The sequence below is a fragment of the Poecilia mexicana genome, unplaced genomic scaffold (assembly GCF_051168715.1).
Source record: "Poecilia mexicana isolate PSO_F unplaced genomic scaffold, ASM5116871v1 scaffold_1, whole genome shotgun sequence".
NCBI classification, from domain to species: domain Eukaryota; kingdom Metazoa; phylum Chordata; class Actinopteri; order Cyprinodontiformes; family Poeciliidae; genus Poecilia; species Poecilia mexicana.
In genome coordinates, this window is record NW_028263370.1 from 9322667 (window position 1) to 9345081 (window position 22415).

General features: G+C 38.7%; 2 protein-coding genes across 3 annotated transcripts; one reads left to right on the forward strand and one right to left on the reverse strand.

Moving 5' to 3' along the window:
* The first annotated feature begins 3261 nt into the window (after positions 1-3261).
* On the forward strand, positions 3262-5881 carry cdkn2a/b (cyclin-dependent kinase inhibitor 2A/B (p15, inhibits CDK4)). Its single transcript, XM_014989603.2, has 2 exons — positions 3262-3671; positions 5060-5881. Exons 1-2 carry the CDS (start codon positions 3549-3551, stop codon positions 5309-5311), a joined length of 375 nt encoding a protein of 124 aa, XP_014845089.1. The 5' UTR covers positions 3262-3548; the 3' UTR covers positions 5312-5881.
* Positions 5882-6737: 856 nt separating this feature from the next.
* mtap (methylthioadenosine phosphorylase) lies at positions 6738-22272 on the reverse strand. 2 transcript variants are annotated; one of them, XM_014989601.2, is made up of 8 exons: positions 22132-22272; positions 20588-20674; positions 20418-20476; positions 20150-20317; positions 14425-14527; positions 13567-13806; positions 8653-8775; positions 6738-7590 (listed from the first exon to the last, which is right to left on the reverse strand). In XM_014989601.2, the coding sequence occupies exons 1-8, from the start codon at positions 22153-22155 to the stop codon at positions 7552-7554; spliced, it is 843 nt and encodes a 280-aa protein (XP_014845087.2). In that variant the 5' UTR covers positions 22156-22272; the 3' UTR covers positions 6738-7551. The 2 variants fall into 2 exon arrangements, with proteins under 2 accessions (XP_014845087.2, XP_087860137.1); XM_088004011.1 differs by lacking the exon at positions 22132-22272 and adding an exon at positions 21682-22072.
* Between the last annotated feature and the right edge of the window lie 143 nt (positions 22273-22415).

Genomic DNA, 22415 nt, shown 5'->3' on the forward strand with positions numbered 1-22415 from the left:
CTCTGTATATGGGTCGCTGCTCTACCACCGCGCCCGATTTGAAGTATGGAAGTGGTGACGTCATGTTCTGAGATTTTTTTTTTCTTGTAGGATGGATTGGTGCACTTTGAATAGGTGCCACTTTGATTAATGAACATTATGTGGAAGTAGTGAAACCTTGAGACATCAACCATATTGTATGATTATTAGATTTGTTACATTATGGCTTTTTTAGACACATCCATTCACATTTCATAGTTAGTTTTTCTTTTTTTTTTAAAAAAAGAAAAGAAAACTGCAAAGAACTAAAAAGAATCGTAATCTTTTTTTTTTTTTTTGACTTAATGTTTTGAGTCAAAGTAATCTTTTCCAAACAGGTATAAGCAAACATGACATTTATTTGCACTATAATTACTGACGGTCTATCTTTGTATGCTAAACGAGCCAAACTGGCCCAATGACTCATGATACAGGTCACCCGGTTTGTGTGTACACATGCAGAAAACTTTTCCTATCCTATAGTACTGTTCATTTGGTGCCAGACACCACTGCTTTGTTAGTGTTTTCATCTGGCTCAGATATGAGTCAGCATCCCCCGCTCCATCCCGCTATCAACATATGTAAAGCAAGTCTCTGCATGCTGCTCAGACAGTAATCAACCCAAAACAGAGGGCTGCAGCGTGTTTCTTCATGCACATACAGCTGAGTGTCTGAGTCACTATTGATTCAGGGAGGATCTGTCTGGGGTAATCTCCTTAAATGGCTTTTTAGGTTCGTAGGTTATAATTTGTGACAACATTAGAAAAAGGGATTTAATCGCTACGCACCGGAATTAACTTAAAACCCAGTCTCAGACATAAAAGTAACTTCCTTATCTTATTTAAATACAGTTAAAATCTCATTCTGCTTATTTAATTAAAAAAGAAAATCAGGAATATTGAGCTACTTTGCTGGAGAACCCATTGTGTTCCAGCATGCTCTTCTATCTCTTTACCACATCAGATAGTTTGTGCATGTCTGCAGTTGGGATTCACGTCAGATTATGTCTCCCAAAACAGATGTACAATAACAAAGCAGATCTCCTTCAAGAAATCTAATCTGATCTGTTCCTGTCACCACATTCAGCAGACAACCCTGAGAAAGCTGCATGAAAGGTTAACTGGGCCACAAGCAGAATTTTCTTTGGGGACCCAAGCAAATTGTTCAAGTAGCAGCTGTGTTATATAGAAATCTTTCACTCTTGCAACAACAAGAAGTAGATTATAAGTAGGTCAAAATTCAACACATCATCCCCCCGATCTAAAGGAATTCAAAAACAATTGAGAGAAAAAAAAATCCCTGACATCCATCATGCAGGAAATGGTTACACTTCATACAAACTGATGAATCACAGTGAGCGACATTACCCACAAATAAAGAAACAGCGTAACCACACATGGATGCACGTGTTACTCTAACCGTCCAATGACTGGTCCACGAGGTCATAAAAGAACCTAAATGAACAGCTAAGCAGTGCAGGCCTAAGTTGACTCAGTTATGATCAGTGTTCATGATTCACTAATACAAAAAGAGACTCGGCAAAACCTCCAAAAGGTCAAAGTGAAACCCAAAATCAACTCAAATGCCTTCCCTAAATTTGCCAAAAACATCTTAATGATACCAGAGACTTTTATTCATCATACACTCAGTCAAACATAAAGAGTGTGATGGTTTGGAGTTACTTCAGTAAAGTGGGACCTGTTGGCATAGCAGCTGGAAACCGTAAATACTGCTCAGAAGCAAAATAAAACCTGAAGAAGAATGTCAGGCCATTACTTTGTGACCTTAAATTCAAGCCCACATGGGTTCCACAAGCAGGACAACGATCCAAAGTAAACAAGCTAGTCAGTAAGAAGGTTTTGTAGTGACTCGGTCAAATTCAGGGCGTAAACCTGATACAGAAGTTACATGGCAGACGTTAATGCTCAAAAATATTCTAATGTGGCACAAACAAAACAGAACAACTCTGCAAAGAAAAGGGGGCTACAGTTAATTCCTCCACAGAGATGTAAAGCTGATTATTTCAAATTCTTCAGGGTCATTGTTGTCACCGAGGATGGTGCTCCCAGCAAAAACAGGTTAAAAATTCATCTTGAATTTACTTATGTTATTTTTGTCTAATAAAAAAAAATTAGCTTGATGGTCTGCATTATTTAAGTAGGGCATAAAAACAACCAGGGAGTAAATCTGCAAGCGGAGCAAATACTTCTCCAAAGCACTGAAAGTCCAAGAAAAAAGTAGGACGAGATGAAAATTTAAATGGCAACAAATCCAATCAGTAACAACTCAGCAAATCTTTCTGATAAGGTAATGTTTTGCAGTATAACACTTCGACTAAAATTTATATGAATCATTGCACATACAAATGAAGGCAGGCCTAATATCTTGTTCTAAATTTATCACAAGAAAAGGATATTTCATTTGTAAATTAGACTGGAAATTGTAATAATTTAGCTGCAGAATTCTAAAAAAAAAAACAAGTGCATTCTAACTTTTCTCATACAACATATTGTGGTCGATGATATCATAGCAATCTACTGTATGCTAGTGCAATAACATTAAACCAGCACAACTAAGTGGATGATTTAGTCAGCACAAACAACAATAAACCCATTCATGATTTTTTTTTCAACTTTGGTAAAGATTTTCTGCAAAAATATTATGCTTATAACACCATCAATATGTTGAAATGTACTTGGAATACCCTGGCTAAAGCCTGTATGATTAGCACTGTGATTGAAAGCTTGTGAAGATTTGAAGGGTGATGACTTTACACTAAATAGCCCTCTACTAACTTAGTTTTTATTTTAAGGGAACAGGGGGACACATGTTAGTCGTAGTGTGCATTCCTGTGCACTGCAACTTGCTGTCATTTCAACTATTTCTTGCCTTGCTGATCTCAATTTAACGAGTTTGGCTTATTATTTTTTCCTTGCTTAATATTAATGATTCTTTTGTGATTAGTTTTTACCTGTACTTTTGTTTCATTCTGGTTTTCATGTATTAATGTACATTTGAAGGATTTTATCCTTCGTAAATAAGATTTATTTTTATTCTTATTCAACTCTACTTCTATTTTTGTGACTTTATTTTATTCTTCAGGTGACGACTACAACAGGTTTAAAATCTAACTGAGTAACTGCGCAGGAATGAGTTTCACACTCACGCGCATGCGCAATACCGCAACAGCCCAGCTGCGCATGATGACGCCACCCAGCAGATGATGACGCTGCCCATTCATTAAATACAAGACAAGCCCGGACACACACCGTCCGACAGCCGGTGGACGAGCGCTGTTTGTTTTGACCGAACCCAGAGGTTCTTGCGGCGGAGTGAAGAAAAAGCAAAACGAAGACAGAGACGATCTTTATGGGATTAAATCCTCGAACACTCATTTTTAAAGCTGTGTGAGTATCGGCGCCAATATATATAAGGAGCTCGGACGAGTTTGTGAGCTGGTTGTTCCTCAAATAAGCATCGCCGTCGGGGTACCTGTCAGAGGAGGACAGTGACGGATATCGTCGCTGACAATGGTCTTGGAGGATGAACTGACCACAGCCGCAGCGACGGGACAAACGGCAGAGGTGAAGTCTCTGCTGCAAAATGGGGCTCCGGTTAATGGGGTGAATAGTTTTGGACGAACCGCTCTACAGGTCAGTGCCTCCCTGAAGCATCTGCGAGAAACAAACAAAACAACAACAAAACAAACAAACAGAAAAAACAGTGATGTCTATTTTATATGCATCTATTGCATTTCGTATACTTTTAGTTGTTTCAGTCTGGTTTCTGTGTACAAATAGTGCACCTCAAAAGCAGACGGGATAACAAGTGGCAGATGAGGCAGCGACAACGCTATAATCTGTACTCCAAAATGGACGGTTATTCAGGAGGGCGAATAAAACTATATATGTATAATTGGGTTTGATAATGTCAGCGGCGTTCTGAGCTGAAACGAAACCGCAGGGAACCTTTGACTTCATCATAACTTTTACCTTATTTAAAGCTGCGACGGGCATTGGTTTCACTCTTAACATTGTGGTCGGACTGTAAAACAGGGAGTATTTACCAGCCGTCGAGACAATCAATCAACCAATCAATGAATGGAATATACACCTTATTCTTATATATATATATATATATATATATATATATATATATATATATATATATATATATATATATAATATATACTGACTGCAAATAATTTGTAATATATCCGAGTCATGTAAGATCCAATATTAAGCGTGTTTCTAAAGTAGACTCTGACAAAGACGGTACTAAATCCTGTTTGGCAAGTTTTGAGCACTTTAAATAACTAACTCGCTGAGTTTGTACTATAGTGTTAACTGTCAAATTATTGTTAAGCGTTGCAGGGCCTACTGTAAAACTAACTGTGGTAAAACAGACGTTTAACAGATGAGGTAAAACAGCATGTAACCTAGAAAACACGGTCGATGCGAGATAAGTCAGTTCCTAGTGCATTTATGTAGAAAATGTGTTTTTAAAGCAAATTATAGAGTACCAATACATAAAAAAAATAAAATTAAGAACAATAGCTAATTTCGTGTGAGTATTTCATTTCTGTCATTTTTTAAAAAAAAAATTATTTATTTATTTTTTTTAGCGTTTTGGGCGCACTGCACCATTTTGGCAGATATGCTCCAAATTAAATTTTGCAGTGTATAATTATTGAGCACATGGTGGTTTTCGGTCACCTTAACAGTGTAGACGGGTTTGGCATAGAAAAATGTTTGCAGCGTATCACGGTGTTCAGCCGGTCGACTGAAAGGCGCAAGTCCAACAGCGGGTCACCCTTTTTGTTTGCGTACTAGCGAGAAATCAATGAAAACTAATAAAATGGGATTAATTTCGTTAGATGAATAAATGCGCAGATCATTCTATTTCCCCGCATGTGTCCATTGAGCATTAAATAATTCGCCAGGAACTGTTTGTTTTTGTTTTTAAGCATTTTATTCAGTGTTATAGGCCTTTGCATCAAATAATACATTAATTAAAAACGCCTGGTTCGGTTTTCCTGAAGGTGATGATGATGGGCAGCTCGGAGGTGGCTCAGCTCTTACTGACGAGCGGAGCGGATCCAAACGTTGCGGACAGAAGCACAGGGGCGACCCCGCTGCATGACGCGGCCCGAACGGGCTTCCTGGACACGGTGAAGCTTCTGGTGGAAGCCGGGGCCGACCGGCAGGCCCGGGACAAGGACAACCGTCTCCCGGTTGATTTGGCCAGACAGAACGGCCACACGGATGTTGTTGCTGCCCTGGACACTCTATAACTATGGGCCTGTCTTCAGATGAAATATCATTTAATTCAGTTGGTTCTGATTGAGAACCGTGAATAAGGCCCGAAAGGGCCCTAATTTATATTTATTTTTTATTATTTAACGAGATGCTCATAATATAGTAGGATACAACAGGACTTTTAATGGACTACTTTTAGAAATCGGTTTAGGATGATAAATCTTTTTTAAATAACGTTTTGTAAATGTTCATGAAATGCTTTTTTTTTTTTTTTACTGTTCTTCTGAAATATATTTTGCTTAAACTTTTGTTTAATGAAGAAAGCTGATTTAGAAGCCATAACTTGTTGCACATATTTGTTTTATGCACTATTATGAAACCAATACATTGAGATATTATCTCTTTGTATAATTAGTGTTTGCACTTTAATTTAAAAAAAAGTTATCTATGAGTTTGAAACACTGAAGGAGAGAGTAAGCATGCTTCAGGTTGTCACAAAGGTGAATTATTGTCTTTACAACCAAATAAAATAAAGAAATTACTTAAGGATATTCATTACACTGGGGAGTTTTGAACATTGTAGTGCAATTAAAACATGGAACGTATGGACTATGACTCCTGATTGTTTTTAAAAGTGTTTTTGTATGTGCAGGTGAATAACAGCTGAAATGTTTCCTCTTAGCAATTATGCTCTGGACTGGAGCTAAACCATTAAAGTGGCTAGAGATTTGCATTTTCCAGTTTACCTTTAATATGCGGGTCAAATAAAATTGTTTCATCCCTTTATTCAGTAAATGCAGAAACTTATTAGCTGTCATCAGTTTTGGTCCAAGTCCAACAGCATGTGGCCTCATGAACATTTTTAAGCCAGAGACTTGCACTCGGATAGACAAACGACGACAATCTTGTAATTTCTTCATTTCCAGTTTCCCGAACCAGCAGCACGTTTCCCTTTTATGCATTATAGATGACAGGAACAAAAAGGGTGAAATCTGAATTGGCCTGGAAAAACCTGATCAGTGCAGCTGTGCTCTTGATCATGTCTATTCGCAGTGTGATGACCTTATGTTGTAAACATGGTGAGTTATTTTGTATTTCGGTAGCATATGTATATACCAGAATGACAACATGACTGGGCATCCAAATTGTGAATACAAAGAAAAATGAAAAGAAAAAAGATGTTTATCATAACATTTTCTGTTAGAGGAAAAAAAAAATCATATCTTTTAAAAATACAAAAAGTGACAATCGCATTTGCAATAATTGACTTAGTTAATAGGTGCCATTCAAGTAAGTTTTACTGCACTAATCTGTTGAACCGTTTATCAGTTTAGCTCACAAGTCAAAAGAGAAACGAATGGAAAATCCTGATTTACAGCATCAACCGGATCAAAGTGATCAAATCTACTAAAAATTATTCAAATTTTCCTTTTTTCTTAAGAAACTCAGCAAAGACCTCAATGTTTTGATTTATACTTTATTCAGATATTTGTTCATGCATGATGGATTGACAGTTCAGCCTACAAAAAAAAGAGGAAATCTAAGTGACTCAGGCATACTGTGCAGCATACAGTGCAATGGAAAGTCAAGGCCAAAGATCACAAAGATACAAAATGAATTATGCGGTTTACTGAAATATATGGGACAAACATACAAGTTCAATAAATGATTATAAATCTCTACATGAAATGTTTGAGCATGGTTACAAATATGGGTGCAAATTCTACTGCCAACTATATACAAAGTAAGAGCTGAGGATAAGAGTGAAGATCAGAAGATGTAATTTCTAGAAGCAGAAAAACATTCCAAATATTAAGAGTTATGTGGGCATTTAGAATATTGTGGTAAGGACTTTGATCAGTATGTGCTAGACTGCGTTCTATAGGAACTGAAACTAAGACGGACAGTTGAGAGTCAGGACATATAGAAAGTGTAAAGGTTTATAAAATACTAAAAATATAAGTCTGCAACATATCAAGTATAATTTCGAGACTTTTCAAATGCAGTTACCAAAAGGTGGACAAGAAATGACCTGTGAATCAGTTTGAAGAAGTGCTTCGGGATGCGTGTAGAAATTGAGGAGGTGACCTAGTGAGACTCCAGCTAAACAAACAGAGGTGCATTATTCCTGTGAGGCACTTTTCTTGTGATTCACCGATAATGAATCCACAGACAGAGTCAGGGTCCGCCGTCCGTGCTGGGATACGTGCACGTGGTGCCTGGTATTTTTTTTTTTTCCTTTTCCTCTTTTCTGCTTCATGTCTTCTACGCCCACTCAATGCTTCGGTAGCATTACTGAAGACTGAGCCATATTCTGTGAGAAAAAGAAGAAGAGTCGTTAACCTTTCATTTCACACGTTATTCTAGTTTTGGCGATGTGGAAGATGTGGAGTGACTTGTAGAGACGGAACGACGGAATTCCGACGTCTCTAACGTGATCACTTTATCTGACAAATAGTTTCTTAGTAGGTGTAGTAGACAATAAAATAGAAATCCAACAATCGTCACGTGCATGCTGCTGATTCTGTGCAACTGAATCGTTCAGTTACACAAGGTTAAAACACCTGCGACATGGAGTTCAATCAGCAAATAGGTTTCAAACAGCTGGCTCCTATTTAAGGAGATGTTGTATGTGCTGGTTATCACACAGTCCTCTGAAAATCTGTCCCAGGCACTGACTAAAAAGTTGAATGGAAAAGTAAAAGTATATACAGGTGGCGAAAACTATAGGCCAACTAAAATGAGGTCAAGTGCCTCAAAATGGTAACGAGAAAGATGGGAAGAAAATGCAAAAAATGCCATCGGAATCAATCAAATCATAACCGGAATGGAATGTCCTCGATGTTTTGAATACGTTTTTCTCGGTGCATTTGCATGTATGCAAATAAAAGCTATTGGAGGAATTATAAAATTTTCCCACCTTCTATAAACATCCTATTATTTTAAACGCAACTGTACATGTTAAAGTAAAAAAAAAAAAAAAAAAAGACAGAAATATCTGTTGCCATTTAAACACTTATTCTACCTATGATTTTAATTACTCTGGGAATTTTAGAAAACTTGCTCAAAATGCATCTAAGGAATGTTTCCGCCATAAAAAATAAAAATAAAACGTGTCTAGCCTCTGTTTTTTAAGCTACACCTTTTTGTTGCTGTACTTGCTTGCAGTTACTTCTACAAAATGTTACCAACATCTAACATCATAAAGTCTGTCTTACAGACAGAGATTTAAGGGGATTGTGCATTGACATCTTTGGTGGCTGGGTTGGTGAAAATAAACAACAAACGGCAGCAGGAGACAATTTTAAGAATGACCCTGTAAATCAACAAGCAGACGCTGTCGCCAGATGTTAATGACATTTTGTTGGAGTATTACTTTTAAGTTCTTGGTGGTTTGAGTCCAGTCCATCTGGCTGATCTGCGGTATTGCAGTCAGCAGGATGCTGCTGGCTTTGTTTGCGTTCTCCTTCATCATCTTCAGGACATTATCAACACAGACCTGAAAAACAGGAAGAATGGCAGCAGCGTTACAGCAATGAAAATTTCTCTTCCTCTAAATGTCACTGATCTTCTGCATTCCAAACAAAATCATCAATGTTTTTTTTTTTTTTTTTTGCATGTTGCATGTTTTTGTATCCACTTTTGGTTTGTGGGTTATGTGTTTGAATGCCTGTGTCATAACCCCAAATAAGGTCCTGAGGAAGTGCTGTGAGCCCGATCTAGATTTTATTTTTCTCTCCAGTCTCAATTAAAAAAAAAAGGTAAAAATAAAGTCTAACCATTTGAATTTAAGCAAGAAAAAAAAAAAAAAATCGGAAAAATCATTTTGTTATTTAACACACACAAATTATCTTAATTAATTTAAGTTAGAAGATAGTTTTGGTGCCTAAAATGTAAATCATCAGAATACTGGCTGCACTGTGTTTCATCTTGGTGTGTTTTCCCTTCAGATTGCTTATGCTCAATTTAACTTAGGTCTGGACTTTGACTGTGCCATTTTAACACATTCCAGGAGACTCTTTGATCTAAACCATCCCACTGGGGGCTGCATGTTTAGAGTCACTGTCCTTTTGTTCCCTGTTTTCAGCTCCATCCACCTTCTGTTTAACTCTGACCAGCTTCCCTGTTCCTGCTGAAGAAAATCCTCCCTTAAGCATGATACCGCCACCACCATGTTTCACTGTTTGGACGGTGTGGTCAGGGTAATGTGCAGCGTCTGCTATTCGCCAGACAGAGTTTTGCATATCAGGCAAAATGCTCGATTTGGTTTTATCTGATAAAAGCACATTCTTTCACATCTCTGTTTTACTTCCTGCATTGTTTGTGTCATGACTTAATATGGTTTTCTTTCAGTAATGTTTTTTCCCCCTCTTTTATAAATGACATTTGATCACCATTCATCTAGCTTTGACAGCGTTATAAAAACAATAGGAAAATTCTGTCTTGTGGAAATAAAATACAAGCTGTTGCTCAGTATTACAAGCTTTAGAAATATAATTATGATGGGATGTTTACAAATTCTGGTACATTAATATATCAATTTAAATGTGTTTGGAAAGGATCATACAGCTGAAATGCTTTCCGTAAACACCTTCCAGCCTGCCATTTACATATAATTTTGAGAAAGAGAGACAGACAGGTCGGATGTTCTTTTCACTTTTTCAGATACAAATCATTTTTGATTTTCCTTCTTTTAAGTTTTTGTCAATATTTGAAGTAAACTTGTAAAGTTTCACAATTTGAAATCTGCTCACTGCGTATGCAGCATGTGGTAAATAGTTTGACTTGTTCAGCACATTTTTTTTAATCTGATGAGGTATAAAAAAATGATTCACACAGTTTTCCTTTCATTTACACAGCTGCTTTGTGTAAGGTTAAGATTGCATCAGCCTAAGAGTGTACAGGCTGCCAACTACGCAAGTAGCTAATTTTCTCAGGACCGTCACACACTGTACAACTTTTCATGTAGCTGCAGATTTTAAGTCAGTAAGTCAAAAACCAATCTTACGATTGGGTAAATATGTAACTCATGAGTCAATGTGACAAATTAACCACACGTTGATATTCATGACAAATAGATACATTTTTCTTGACACTCTAGTAAACACACAGCTTTTTGGAACAGTTTACTGTCCAAAAACCCGCTAGTGGCTGGAATTGCTCATTTTTAGCCTGTACTATATCAGCTGAGTGGAAACTTTCAAATTACAAGCTGGTTTCTGAACAGTGAATGCATCACATTAATTCATACCAGGTCAGACAGATGACAACTCTCTTCTGAGTGACACTTCATTATTATTCTTTCATCTTTTGAGAAGCGCTTGTCTCACTTCCCATCAGATAGAAACTTCTGAGTTGAATGAAAGAAGAGGTTTGAGAAATTCTGAACCTAACTCTGCTTTCCACTGTGAACTATTGGCTGTTCATTCAGACTGACATATGCGTGGCATCTCCTTTGGTCCCAATATAAAAATTCTGATATATGGTTCATAAAACCTCCATATGGAGTGTTTATAACTAAAACAAATGTTTCAACAATGTAATATAACAAAACCAAGTAACTATGTTACATTCAGTTTTTATATATATAAAAAAAACACGACATAAAACAAATCTGACTTTGCAAAAAGAAACCTTGAAATTGGGCCTCTGTCTCTTTAAGAAGACCCTAAGCTGATCATCTTAAAGAGACAGATTTTACATAATAGCCCCCCTTAACTTGGAAATCACTGGGGGGTTTTCTGTCTTGAAGTAAACAAATATTTTGACAAACTCAGAAATTCTGAGGCATGAAATAGAAACAAAAGTAAGTGAACTATAATATGAATTGTAAGCAGAGTATGCTGTAAATTAGTCACTTTTATTTTATCTGTTAAGATATGTGTAACCCAGATCCTGGAGGAGACACATCTGTGTAACAGTGGGCTGTTTTTAAGAAATACAAGTTGTCCTTTTGGTTGTTGGGTTTTTGTTGTTACTGTTGCTATGACCAGAAAGTAGAAGGGAAAGTGTTTTAGTTTCATTTCTTAAAGAAAAATTGGACGTGCTGAAACTGAAACTGGCAGTTCTGAGCTTTGCAAAACAGAGCGACTAGAATTTGGCCACAATGTGTCTAATTTATGCATCTCTGTTGAGTATAATTTTGTATCCATCTTAGAAAATATCAAATCACAAAGAATGCTCTGGTTGATGAAATCAGCCATTTCATCAACCAGACTTGGAAATATCTAAAAAGGCAAATTACACAATATAAACATGTTTGCTGTTAAAATATTTGTTTTGTTATTAGTATTTTTCTTTTACATTTTAAATGTCTAAAATGCTTCTCCATTCTGTTCGAGACTGCACAAAAACCCTGTTTTTATTTCACACACATTCCAAGTAAAATGTGTCTTACATATCCACGGGTCATATCAGACAACGTCTGAAAATGCCATAAAGTATAAATTACAGTCGGGGATTCTGGTACATCCGTCCTGTTTCTACCTCCTGTAGCCTTCCTCTGTTTTCATGTCATGCTTAATGAATACATTTGTGTTTGTGGTTTTTTTGATAGCATGAAGTCATGACTCATTGTGACTCAACCTCCTCTGGCAGGGCTTCCACCGGAGGCTGGCAGGCCAAGCAGAGTGGGGGTGTGTGGCGTGAGGAGGGAGGGGAGTAAACAGGGAGAGGCCAAGAGGTAGCAGCAGGCCGGGCCGGAGAGAAGAGAGATTGGTGGTGGTGGTGTGGAGGGAGGGGGCGGAAGGATGTGGCGAGTGTTTTGCAACAGGAGGGGGAAGAGGTCAGCTGCAGGAACTTGGAAGTGAAGCTGGATCACTGACAAATAAGCTAAAATTCGCCCACACACAAAACACACGCGCGCGCGCACACACACACACACACACAGCCACTATCAACCGGTTTTTATAGAGCGGCTGCCACAGGAGACGCCACTCGGAAGCTATAGGAAGCCGCAGGCAAAAACTGTGGATCACTTGGGGCGCAGGGGGAGAGACTTCTGAGAGCTCAATATGATAAGAAAACTTGAAAATGTGATCGAAACTGTGCAAGATGGGAACGTTTGGCAGCACATTACACAAGGAAAGACTTTGAGCAATATAAACTTTCTCTGATAACAAAAAGAACTGTAACAGGACGTCAGTCGTGAGCATCCAGTCAATGATTATCATCTTCACTTGCTGTAAAATCATATCCCAGCCTTAAACGCGACAGCTGTCATGGGACACAGGGATATAATTGCAGAATAATTGCTTTATTGCACAACACGGCAGAGGAGAGTCCAAGTAAACCTGTTGACTGACACTGAGTTATCAGAAGAAATCTGCTGAACAGTGAACAGCTGTATGTCATATTTCAGGTTAGTTTCCTTATTACCACTGGTGTAAAGTGACAAAGACTAACCACATAAACCATGTCATCTTACTTGTTTTTTTTCTTCTCTCGTTCTCTTTCTTTCTTTTACTCTTTCCTTTGTTAGACGCAGCAACTACAGTGGAGCAAGTTGTGAGCAAGTTTGGAAAAATAAGGTTTAATGTGATCCCAGAGAAACAGCCCCTCCTCCACATGTTGCTGCACTCTTCCATTCAGCTGCATGAAAGAAGACTACCACAATGCTGCCTTGCTTACAAGACGGAAGGATTGAGCAGTTTGGAAACAATTCTAGCAGACACAGTGTGGAAGCTAATAGAGCAAGTCTTTTCTAATGTACGTGTATTTTTGACCTTTGAAGCTGACAGATTGGGTCCATCACCCTGTTTCTGTCAGTCTGCAGGTGCTGTCTCAGTCCTTCATGGACATTAAAAAGGTGTGACAACCACAACCATTAGTGCTTTATATTTTAATGGGTCAGCAACACTAAAATTTTAAAAAATCGCCCCACAGACACTGCATATTTGAAAAGATGTGTGAGTGAAATTTTTAAGGGAAAGAGAAGTGAAAATCTCTCTGTGCATCACTGAGAAAATTCAAGACTTCACAAATAGGTCAAAATGATATTCATCTGCAAGTCCCATTGTTACTGCTAGCTGCTTAGATGTTTACAGTCAAGTCGGTTATTACAGTACAGCAAAAATGAAAAAAAAAAATAAATAAAATAAATAAATAAATCTGAACCTTGTTATATTTTTTGATTTCCACGAGATAGCCGTCACCAACTGATCAACATCTTCCTCTTATTTAATTTAGCAATGAAACAGCACTCAGCTGTTTCAGGTCTGACTCATGTCAGCAGCGTCTTGGTGCCCGAGTCACTGAATCAGTGGGAACAACGGTTTGTCCTGCCACTCACCGCCTCTTCGTGCTCCTTCCAACAGTCGTAGTCTGTTGCCATTGCGATGCTGGCGTAGCACAGGCCGGCCTCTTTGGCGAGGACCACCTCCGGCACGGTGGTCATGTTGATCACGTCGGCGCCCCACTGTCTGAACATCAGGCTCTCTGCCCGAGAGGAGAAGCGTGGTCCTTCGATGGTCAGCATGGTCCCTCGCACGTGGCACTTGACACCCAGACTGCGCGCCACCTCCACCAGAACCTGTTACAGATAACAGAGCATCTGAGAAAACTGGCCGTTGATGAAGCATTACTGACCTCTGGAAAGGAAAACAGCTGATAGGCAACAGCCATTCTTCTACGGTATTGCCATTAGGGTGATGGCAAGGAGCTCTACCAGCCTTCAGGTCCTGAAGCACGTCATCAGAAATAATTCAAAATACCAGTGGAAACATGCAAAAAAGATGGCATTCAATAATAAGAAAGGTTCGATTGATTATTGAGAAAGGTATAAATAATTTTGGCTGTGCCACGTATTATTGAAATGTAATTTTGTTTTTAAAATTTGTCACTCCTTTTATATCATTCTATTATTTTTTCTTTGTCTGAGAAGCAAGATTCAGGTATACCTGCTCATCATTCTAGGGAGAGGAAGAGTACACCCTGGAGAGGTCAATATAGTCCACAAAAAAAAAACACACACGGCAAACACACGCACACACGCAAACACGCACACCTAATTCTTTTTTTAAAAAGTGTATTTTTCTGCTTCAGTCAAGATGTTTTATTTTAGCCTGGCCCCAGAATCTCGCTGCAGTGGAAGGTGACCAGCACATAGTACCTTTTTTTTTTTTTTTATTTATTTTTTAGACAAACTCACCTCTCTGGTTTTGTTGCAAAAAGGCTCGACCATGGGGATGTGACAGACCCCCGGTGGGCTGGTGGGCTGCCCGTCATACAGCGTCTGAGGCCTCTTGGTCGTCCTGGAGAAGAGAGACTCAAAGTCTTTACTGGAGCCAATTTACAAATGCTGCTCTTTCAAATTCATGTCAAAATCAAGATCAACCACATCAAAGTGGAACATCTTACATTACAATAAAAGATCTCTTTAAAATAATCATCAATTTGAACATTAAACTGAATAGTACATCAGGAATGTATGTGATAATGTTGGGGAAGGTTTACCGTGATAATATTCCGCTAATATTCCAAATAACCAGGTGCTTCATTTTTATAAAGTTAATGTTGCTTTTCCTTGGGTTTTCTGCAGAGAGCAAACAGCATGGTGTCTATTTAAGAAGCTAATATTGAATCCAGTACAATCAGCTTTTTGCAATATGTATTTTTGCACAAATGAATACTGCAAAGTTGATAAAAGCACTAAGAACCACACATCAACACCAATATGCATCGAGTGGTTTCTAATACCGTAGACTTGTACAGTCTATTGTAACACTGATACACTGCTTTCCTCATCTATCCAGGACAATAAAGTGTAGTGATAGAAAAGCAGCAGTTTTTGTTTTATAAATAAAACAAGTGTCCTCTGTGTCAGTGAGCTGAGTCAGCCGTAGCTTCATCCTGTCTCCAATGAGCTCATAATGCAGACAAACGGTGGCAAGCACACAAATAACCTATTGACTTTTCCCAGCGAGCCGAGAACATCAGGCCTTCTGTGGTTCCCCGAAGCCTTCCAGCTGGGTTTTTAGTTATGAAACCCTTGAGCTTTGGAGTCAGTGAAGGTGAAGGAAGAATACATTTTGTTCTCTTCACGTCTTACACTGCGAGTATGAAAACATGTTTTTAGATTTTTATATGGCACTCTTTGTCTAGAAAGGAATACTAAATGAAAGGTCTACAGTAGGGCTGACTGAAAGTGACTTCTTGCTTTCTGGTGTTTTCTCAGAGATCATAGAGTCGTAGCAGCATTGTCTTAGACACCCCAAGTATGAACACCTCTGATGCCCTGCCCTCATCTCTTACTCACAACCGTGGCATTCATTGGATGATTAATGTCAGCCTTTAAATACTTTGTGCAAGCTTTGCAAAGCTTCCCGTCAAAAGCAACAATTTAGGTGGGACAAAGCGTGAGCCGAGAACAATGCCTGATTATATCAAGAAAAACCAGTTATCCTTGGCCTTGCAATTCGCTTGTATTTAAAGTGCATTTTCCACATTGCATATTTACGAAATATTTCATATATTCCTGATACAACCACGAGGAATTAGCAGTACAAGGCAAACATTACTGAAAGGGCAGTCAGCAATTTCTGTTTACGTGTTTGAATGTTAAGAATACTATGTAGGGGTTGTGATGACTTTTTGCAGAATAGAATGGTTACACAAGACATAAATGAAGGAGTCAAAAATAAGAATTGGTTACATATATTTGAATTGATTGTGGACTCCAATTGATCCACACCGGGTCAAAATTATACTCATAAGCTAAAATACATGAATGCATCCCACTAATGTGTGGCTTTCGAACTCAAGAACACTGCAGTAATTGGTAAGCATGGTAGAGGCAGAATCATGCTGAGGGGCGTGCATGTATATACTGACTTTGGCTCCGCGTGGATTAAAGAAAGATCAAACTTCCACACCTACTTCTTATTTTCACTCAAGCTTGTTTATTGAATGATTATTCCACCTGGGAAATAAACACTTCAAAATAAATAAACACAAGCTCAAATTTTAAAAAAAGTTAGGCCAAGTCATGTATGTAAACTTATATCACTGGAACTACGATCACTGTTCAACTTGTCTGATTAAGACGGTGCCATGCATGGAGTTGATAAGAAGTAAAAATCTGAGGTATATTCAGGAAAAACCAAACACAGGCTGGCTTCAAAGCAAAACTGCGAGAAGGCATTTACCAAATGTTCCTTAACGGTAAGCGTGTGGTACTTTGAAATGAAGGAATGAAGAGATGTTGCGCATATCTGAAACCTCCCATTATTCCTGCGAGACAGCAGCCGTTAAACATGTACGACGAGTACATTTAATTTTCTAAAAATGCTGCCCGGCCAGTTTGGAGCTGAACGTTAGCTATTTAATCAACCGCAAAGATCTGCGGCCGTCGCCTGAAACGAGAGAATGGAAGAAAAAGGCAAAGTTGAGATTTAGATTTACAGGAACACAGGACACTGGCACAAACAGACAAAGGCATCTGTTTATTAAAAGTTCAGCTTCTGCACGATGAGTTAACGAGATGGGCTGAGCTAAAGCGATGCAATCACATGCAGTGGGACAAGTCCGAGCAAGTCCCAATGTTTAACTTCCTCATTTCGGATGAATAAGTCATGGTGAGGATAGTTCATCTGGTTCCTCAAAACACTCAACAAAACCACAGGCTGAAATGTCGGAGAGCAGGTTATTAAGATCGGCTTGACTCGCCTTGTGCCAACTCACAGGTCACAAGGGCGGTGATTCAAATAGGAACTCGGAAAATGTACAGCCATGTCTTGGAAGACGGTGTGCTCTCGTCTAAACTGGCTGTCTTTTCAATGTTTGGAGAAAAAAAAAGAAAAGAATAGCGGAGCGCTCGCCTCGAGGCGAGAAACAGCTGAGGAAGAAATTCTTAGCCACAAGACAAAGATCTTTATTTTTTTACCATCAGTGGCAGCAATCTGAACATGTGAGACAAAACACCTGAAGAAGAGAAGCAAAAAATGCCTGTGTATTCCACCACCATTTTTTTCTTTTATTTATATTTTATTACTAATGTTCTCTGAAAAAAACTCAAGAGTCCTTCCTAAAAGCAAAGATGTTAAAACCGGGACTGCATGAAATCAGAAAAAACCCACATCTAGACTATTTTACTTAATCACAATGTCCCACCACTCTCTGCCAAAAATATTATCATCCATGCGTTAATTTGCTGTGCTGCTGTAATGTATCTCAAGATTAACTTACACACAGACGGACTTCACTTACCGTACTAGGCATAGGACTTCTGAGGGGAACTGGAGTTGATTTAGGGGAATCGCAGTAAAATGCGACTCAATAAAGATCAGCACCACACTTTTCAGATTTTTTTTGTTTTTTTTTGATAAAAACTACAAAATAGACACCCCCACTCATTGTTTTCCTTCCACTTAAAAAAGTCTGTGCTCAAATCTGGATAAAACGCAGACATTTGTGGCTGTGACGTGAGAACATGTTCAAAGGTTCCAGAGGTATGAATACTTTTGCACCGAACTGAACGTCCAATATAATTTCCTCTCACTTCAATAAGCATTACATGTCAAAACACTGAACACTGCACTTGGCGCAAAAACTCTTCACAGGTTAGAGATTAGAAGTTCACCTGTTTACCTCCTGAAACTACCTTTAAGCTGATCCACAGTCGGTTATGTTACCATGCCAACTAAATGCTGATTCAGTCTGACCTCATCCTGACCTTGGGCTGAAAAATCCTCTCACATACGTACGGTTCTGCTTCTTCAATGTCAGCTCAAGTCTGGATATTTGTGAAGCATTTTTACAAAGTCATCCTGGTTGCTAATTATCAGTATTAGACAGGAACAAAAATGCAACAAAGTCGACCAACAGGCTCTGCTGTAATTTTAGCGGCAGTTATTTAATATAAACAGCCCAAATGAAGACCACAAAAGTCCACACCAAGTATTGAAAAAACCTCCCAAACATCCATTCGTAGACGTTCAACAAACACGGACATTTCATCCTCCTCTTAACTAACTGCCAAACCAAACACACAGACCAAGAAGACGTTAAACAGGTTTGTCAAATTACAAATCAACTTATTGTGTATAAACACTCGATGTGAACCGACAGCAGAAATTCTCATGCAAGAACAAAATCTCACTGAATGAATGTAGAGCAGGGGTCACCAACTCCAGTCCTCCAGGGCTACCATCCTGCAACTTTTAGATTCACCTCTGCTCCAAAATGTCTGAGTTCCCTCACCAGCATTCATTCCTCTCTGCAATAGGCTGGAAACGAGCAGTTTATTTGATCCAGGCGTGTTTGAGCAGAGATGCATCTAAAAGTTACAGGATGGTAGCCCTCGAGGACTGGAGTTGGTGACCCCTGATGTAGAGACTCATGGAAAAAAACAAAACAAAGAAAAAAAACAAAAAACAGGAATACATAGAAGTATCTCTGTCCCAAAAGTTAAGACGATTATTTTAGTAGTCTCCTCGCTGAAACATCACGCTTTCAATTTGTTTTCTCTTTAGCTTTTCACTTTTACTTCAGCAAACTGCTACAAAAATTACTCTGCAGAAGTCTTCAGTTTTTTTTTTTTTCCCCCACAAAGCAGGGCAGAAGGCAAACACTGCTTTTCTCACATCACACCAAACATTCTGAAAAAAATCTTCCTTCCTTCCTGACACGGATATCCGAACACTTTGAAAGTTAACACAGATTCTGCTCTAACATGATCCTAGTGTCTAAACAAAACATCAGCTGATGTCAAGTCAAAGGGGTTCATTCATAAACAAGAACACCCGGTTAGCTAGTCACACTTCACTTGTTCTACTTCATATCACACTTGTGTGTAAAAACAGTGCTTGAGAAGAATGAGGGTTGGTTTAGAAAAAAAAAAAATTAAATATATAACCCAATTAACCCAAATTTGGCTTACACCATGGCTTACGTCTCTATTTAGCGTCAAAACAACTCCAGTGCTCTGAACATCAAGTAGCATAAAGCTAATTAAAAACAGCTTACAGTACAATCTCTGCTCATAAAAACGGTATAAATGCTGGTGCATTACAGGTTCAGGTTGTACCTAGTTATTATTTATCATCATTATTTACAGAAGACATTCTGAGTGACTTCAGCTTCTGGTGCTAACAATAATAATGGTGACGTCAATGCTGACGTTAAACTGGTAACCGTTATTAATGTGCACACAACAACAACGAGACAAAAATGTTCACAGGTATAAGATGACAAGAATGAACAAGTGTTGATATTTTGTGGAAGTTTGAAGTACGTCAAACTTAATGGCTTAACAATGTTTCTAAAATGCAAATTGGGATTGAAACAAGTTGGCAGTTGGGCAAAACTCATTAAAATATAGTTAGAAATGCTCTTTACTCCAAGTGCTGCTGTCTTTTTTATGTAAGAGCTATGCTTCTTATTGAAGGAAATCTTGATAAAATCATAATTTTAATCTATAAAATTTTGTGGATTTTTTTTTTTTTTACATTTGAAATAACACCTGCTATTTCAAATGAATAACAAGTGTATTGCAGTATGTTTTCATCGTGACAATGCCTGAAGCATTTCCCCAACATTTACAATAGTATCATGAATTTCCACATCTTGACAACAGAGTGCAAGAGAGAAAGTCTTCAAGGGTTCTTTTATCCCGCTGTAAGAAGCAGCAGGTGGGCGAGGTGATGAGTCAATCTACGGCCCATTCACCTGTACAACCCTCTGGCCACTGAAATCTTCCCCGAGAAGGATCTTAAAATTGAACATTAACCTCCAGGAAAGTTTTGATGCAACATTTAAGTTGTTTTGAAACCAACACTTTTTCCAATCTTGGCATCACTTCATACTGGTAAGCGGCTACCGTCTCGAGGAGTCGGGAATCAGTTGATCAAAGCACGTGCATGGCACACGTCGCTGACCTGTCGATGAACTGATCTATGATGACGATGTCACCGGGCTGAATCTCTTCCCTCAGGGAGCCACAAGCCGTGGTTACCACCAGATGAGTGCAGCCCTCTTCTCTTAGAGCCCAGATGTTGGCCTGGTAGTTCACATTCGACGGCATTATGGTGTGCTGTCTCCCGTGTCTACGTTTGGCAAAATTCACAATGTCATTTTATACACATGCACACAACACCCAACACTGGCCCTTTTCCCAAGGCGCACTGACACCACAGGAGAGCTTACCTCGCAAGGAGCACACATTCCACATTTTTAATCTTTCCCAGTATCAAAGCATCTGAGGGCTGTTCAAGCAAAACAGGGAAATCTTTCAGAATACACCACGAAGCCAAAACAGAGCACATGAAATGCTTACTCTTTACACCACAGAGTGCGCTTTGGAACAAACAACTTGCCTTTCCATATGGTGTGTCAACATAACGCTCTGTTCTTCCTTCCAGAATATCTGGATCATCAAGACCTGACCCACCGATGATTCCTATCTAAAAAGAAAACAAGGTAAAAAGTCACAAAGATATGAGCTGTGTTTTGAATTAATTTTGGTGGTTGCATCCAGCCGCAATGGTTTGTCTTTGTTTGCACTTTAATACACTTTACATAAAGAAACAAAGAACTTCACCTGCCAATGCAAATTTATGGTGTACCCTGGAAAAGGAAACACACCTCAGAAGCAGCAATGCGACCACCAGATTGATTGATTGATACAAGCTTAGTTCGACAACAACGACTCTGTCTTGCAAATTTCTGTTTGTGACGACTGGCTCCATCCCAACTGTGAAATGAAAACTATGTACGCCTAACATATCATCTACTGTACATCTTTGGGTATCTCCACAGCACACTGTCAAAAAATATGTTGTTTTTTTTAAAGCACACAGATAGAAAAAGCCTTGCTAGCTCTCTGTTAAGATTAATTGTAGGCTAGTAAAATCAACAGAGACAATGGCTAATGTCATCAGGTTGCATTAATAGCACAAATGTTGATTTGCATATGTCATGCAATGGACTTACTTAACCTGATGTGTCTGAGACAGGGTTTCAGTCATATCAGGCAGCAACCTGACAATCAGGTTGCTACTAAAGCAACCTGATTGTCAGGTTGCATTAAATGTCTGAGACTGGGTTTGGCTCAAAGGACCCCAGTGTTATGGAGGATGCTGCTGTTGATGCTAAAGTGGAAGCAAACAGTGACAATGACTGGAAACATATTCAGAACTTTTACTGGTACAAATTGGTTTACTAGATAGATACAGAAACCAGAAATCCAAAAGTTCTGTTTTGATGGAATCACAGTTTAGGGAAAGTGGAATGGCATGTAGCCTGAGTTCATATTCCTTTATCCAAAGTAAACTTCTGACTGCTACGTGGCAGAGGTTTGTTTGGTTTTTTTTCTTAGTTTTCCCCTTCAGTGTAACCTGGAATGAAGTGAACTGTTCTACATGTGCTGATAGAGTGTAGTTAACTGAATGCATTGAGCAGACATACCAACCTTCCTTGAAATGATCATAAAAGATTTTTGATCATGAACTCAGGCCACTGCAGTCTGTTTTAGTTCTCTTCATAAACCTATTTCGTTGTAGTGTTTGACTAGGACACATGTCCCCGTCAGTCAGTCAGTAAGCGTGGCGACAACAGCAGGGTGCGCTCAGGCGGCCACGTGTTTAGGTAGGGTTAAAATTCTGATGAAAAATAAACACATTTTATTGCCAGAATAAAAGCCTCCGAGTTCCCACAGATATGCTTAGCTAAGTGTTATAGTCAAGTTACTGTGTAAAGTAGCTTAGTTACAATGCTAACGTCAAGACAATGTTTGTTCCTTCACTTCTAGGTTTGATATAGATTATATGGCTTAGTCCCCCTCCTTTCAGCGAGCTCAGCCACGTAACGTTCAGCAGCAGCTAACAATGCTCGCAATGTAGCATGAAACGATAGTTAATACCTTTACGGGGACGGAGGACGCCATTACAGTTATCTTCTTGCAAGAAAAAGTGGAGGGTTTGGTCAAATAGAGGAAGCTTCACCATGAACATCCGTCCGCACTGTGAAGCGCCAGTATTTCTCTTCCTGCTCGGTCATTTGAAAAATAAAAGCACTGCGAAAAAAAAAATAAATAAATCTCCGACTGTTAGAATGTCAATTATTTCCTTTACAAGCCAAACTTTTATTATTTATCGATTAGAAAAGGTAAGAGGTGAGGAAGAGTCTGGAAAATGAATGAACGCA

Coding starts and splice junctions, on each gene's coding strand:
- cdkn2a/b (XM_014989603.2), top strand. CDS start 3,549: ATGGTCTTGGAGGATGAACTGACCACAGCCGCAGCGACGGGACAAACG. Junction 3,672..5,059: donor TTGGACGAACCGCTCTACAG/GTCAGTGCCTCC, acceptor GTTTTCCTGAAG/GTGATGATGATGGGCAGCTC.
- mtap (XM_014989601.2), bottom strand. CDS start 22,155: ATGGCGTCCTCCGTCCCCGTAAAG. Junction 20,318..20,417: donor GAATGTGTGCTCCTTGCGAG/GTAAGCTCTCCT, acceptor TGCCAAACGTAG/ACACGGGAGACAGCACACCA. Junction 14,528..20,149: donor ATAGATCAGTTCATCGACAG/GTCAGCGACGTG, acceptor TCTCTTCTCCAG/GACGACCAAGAGGCCTCAGA.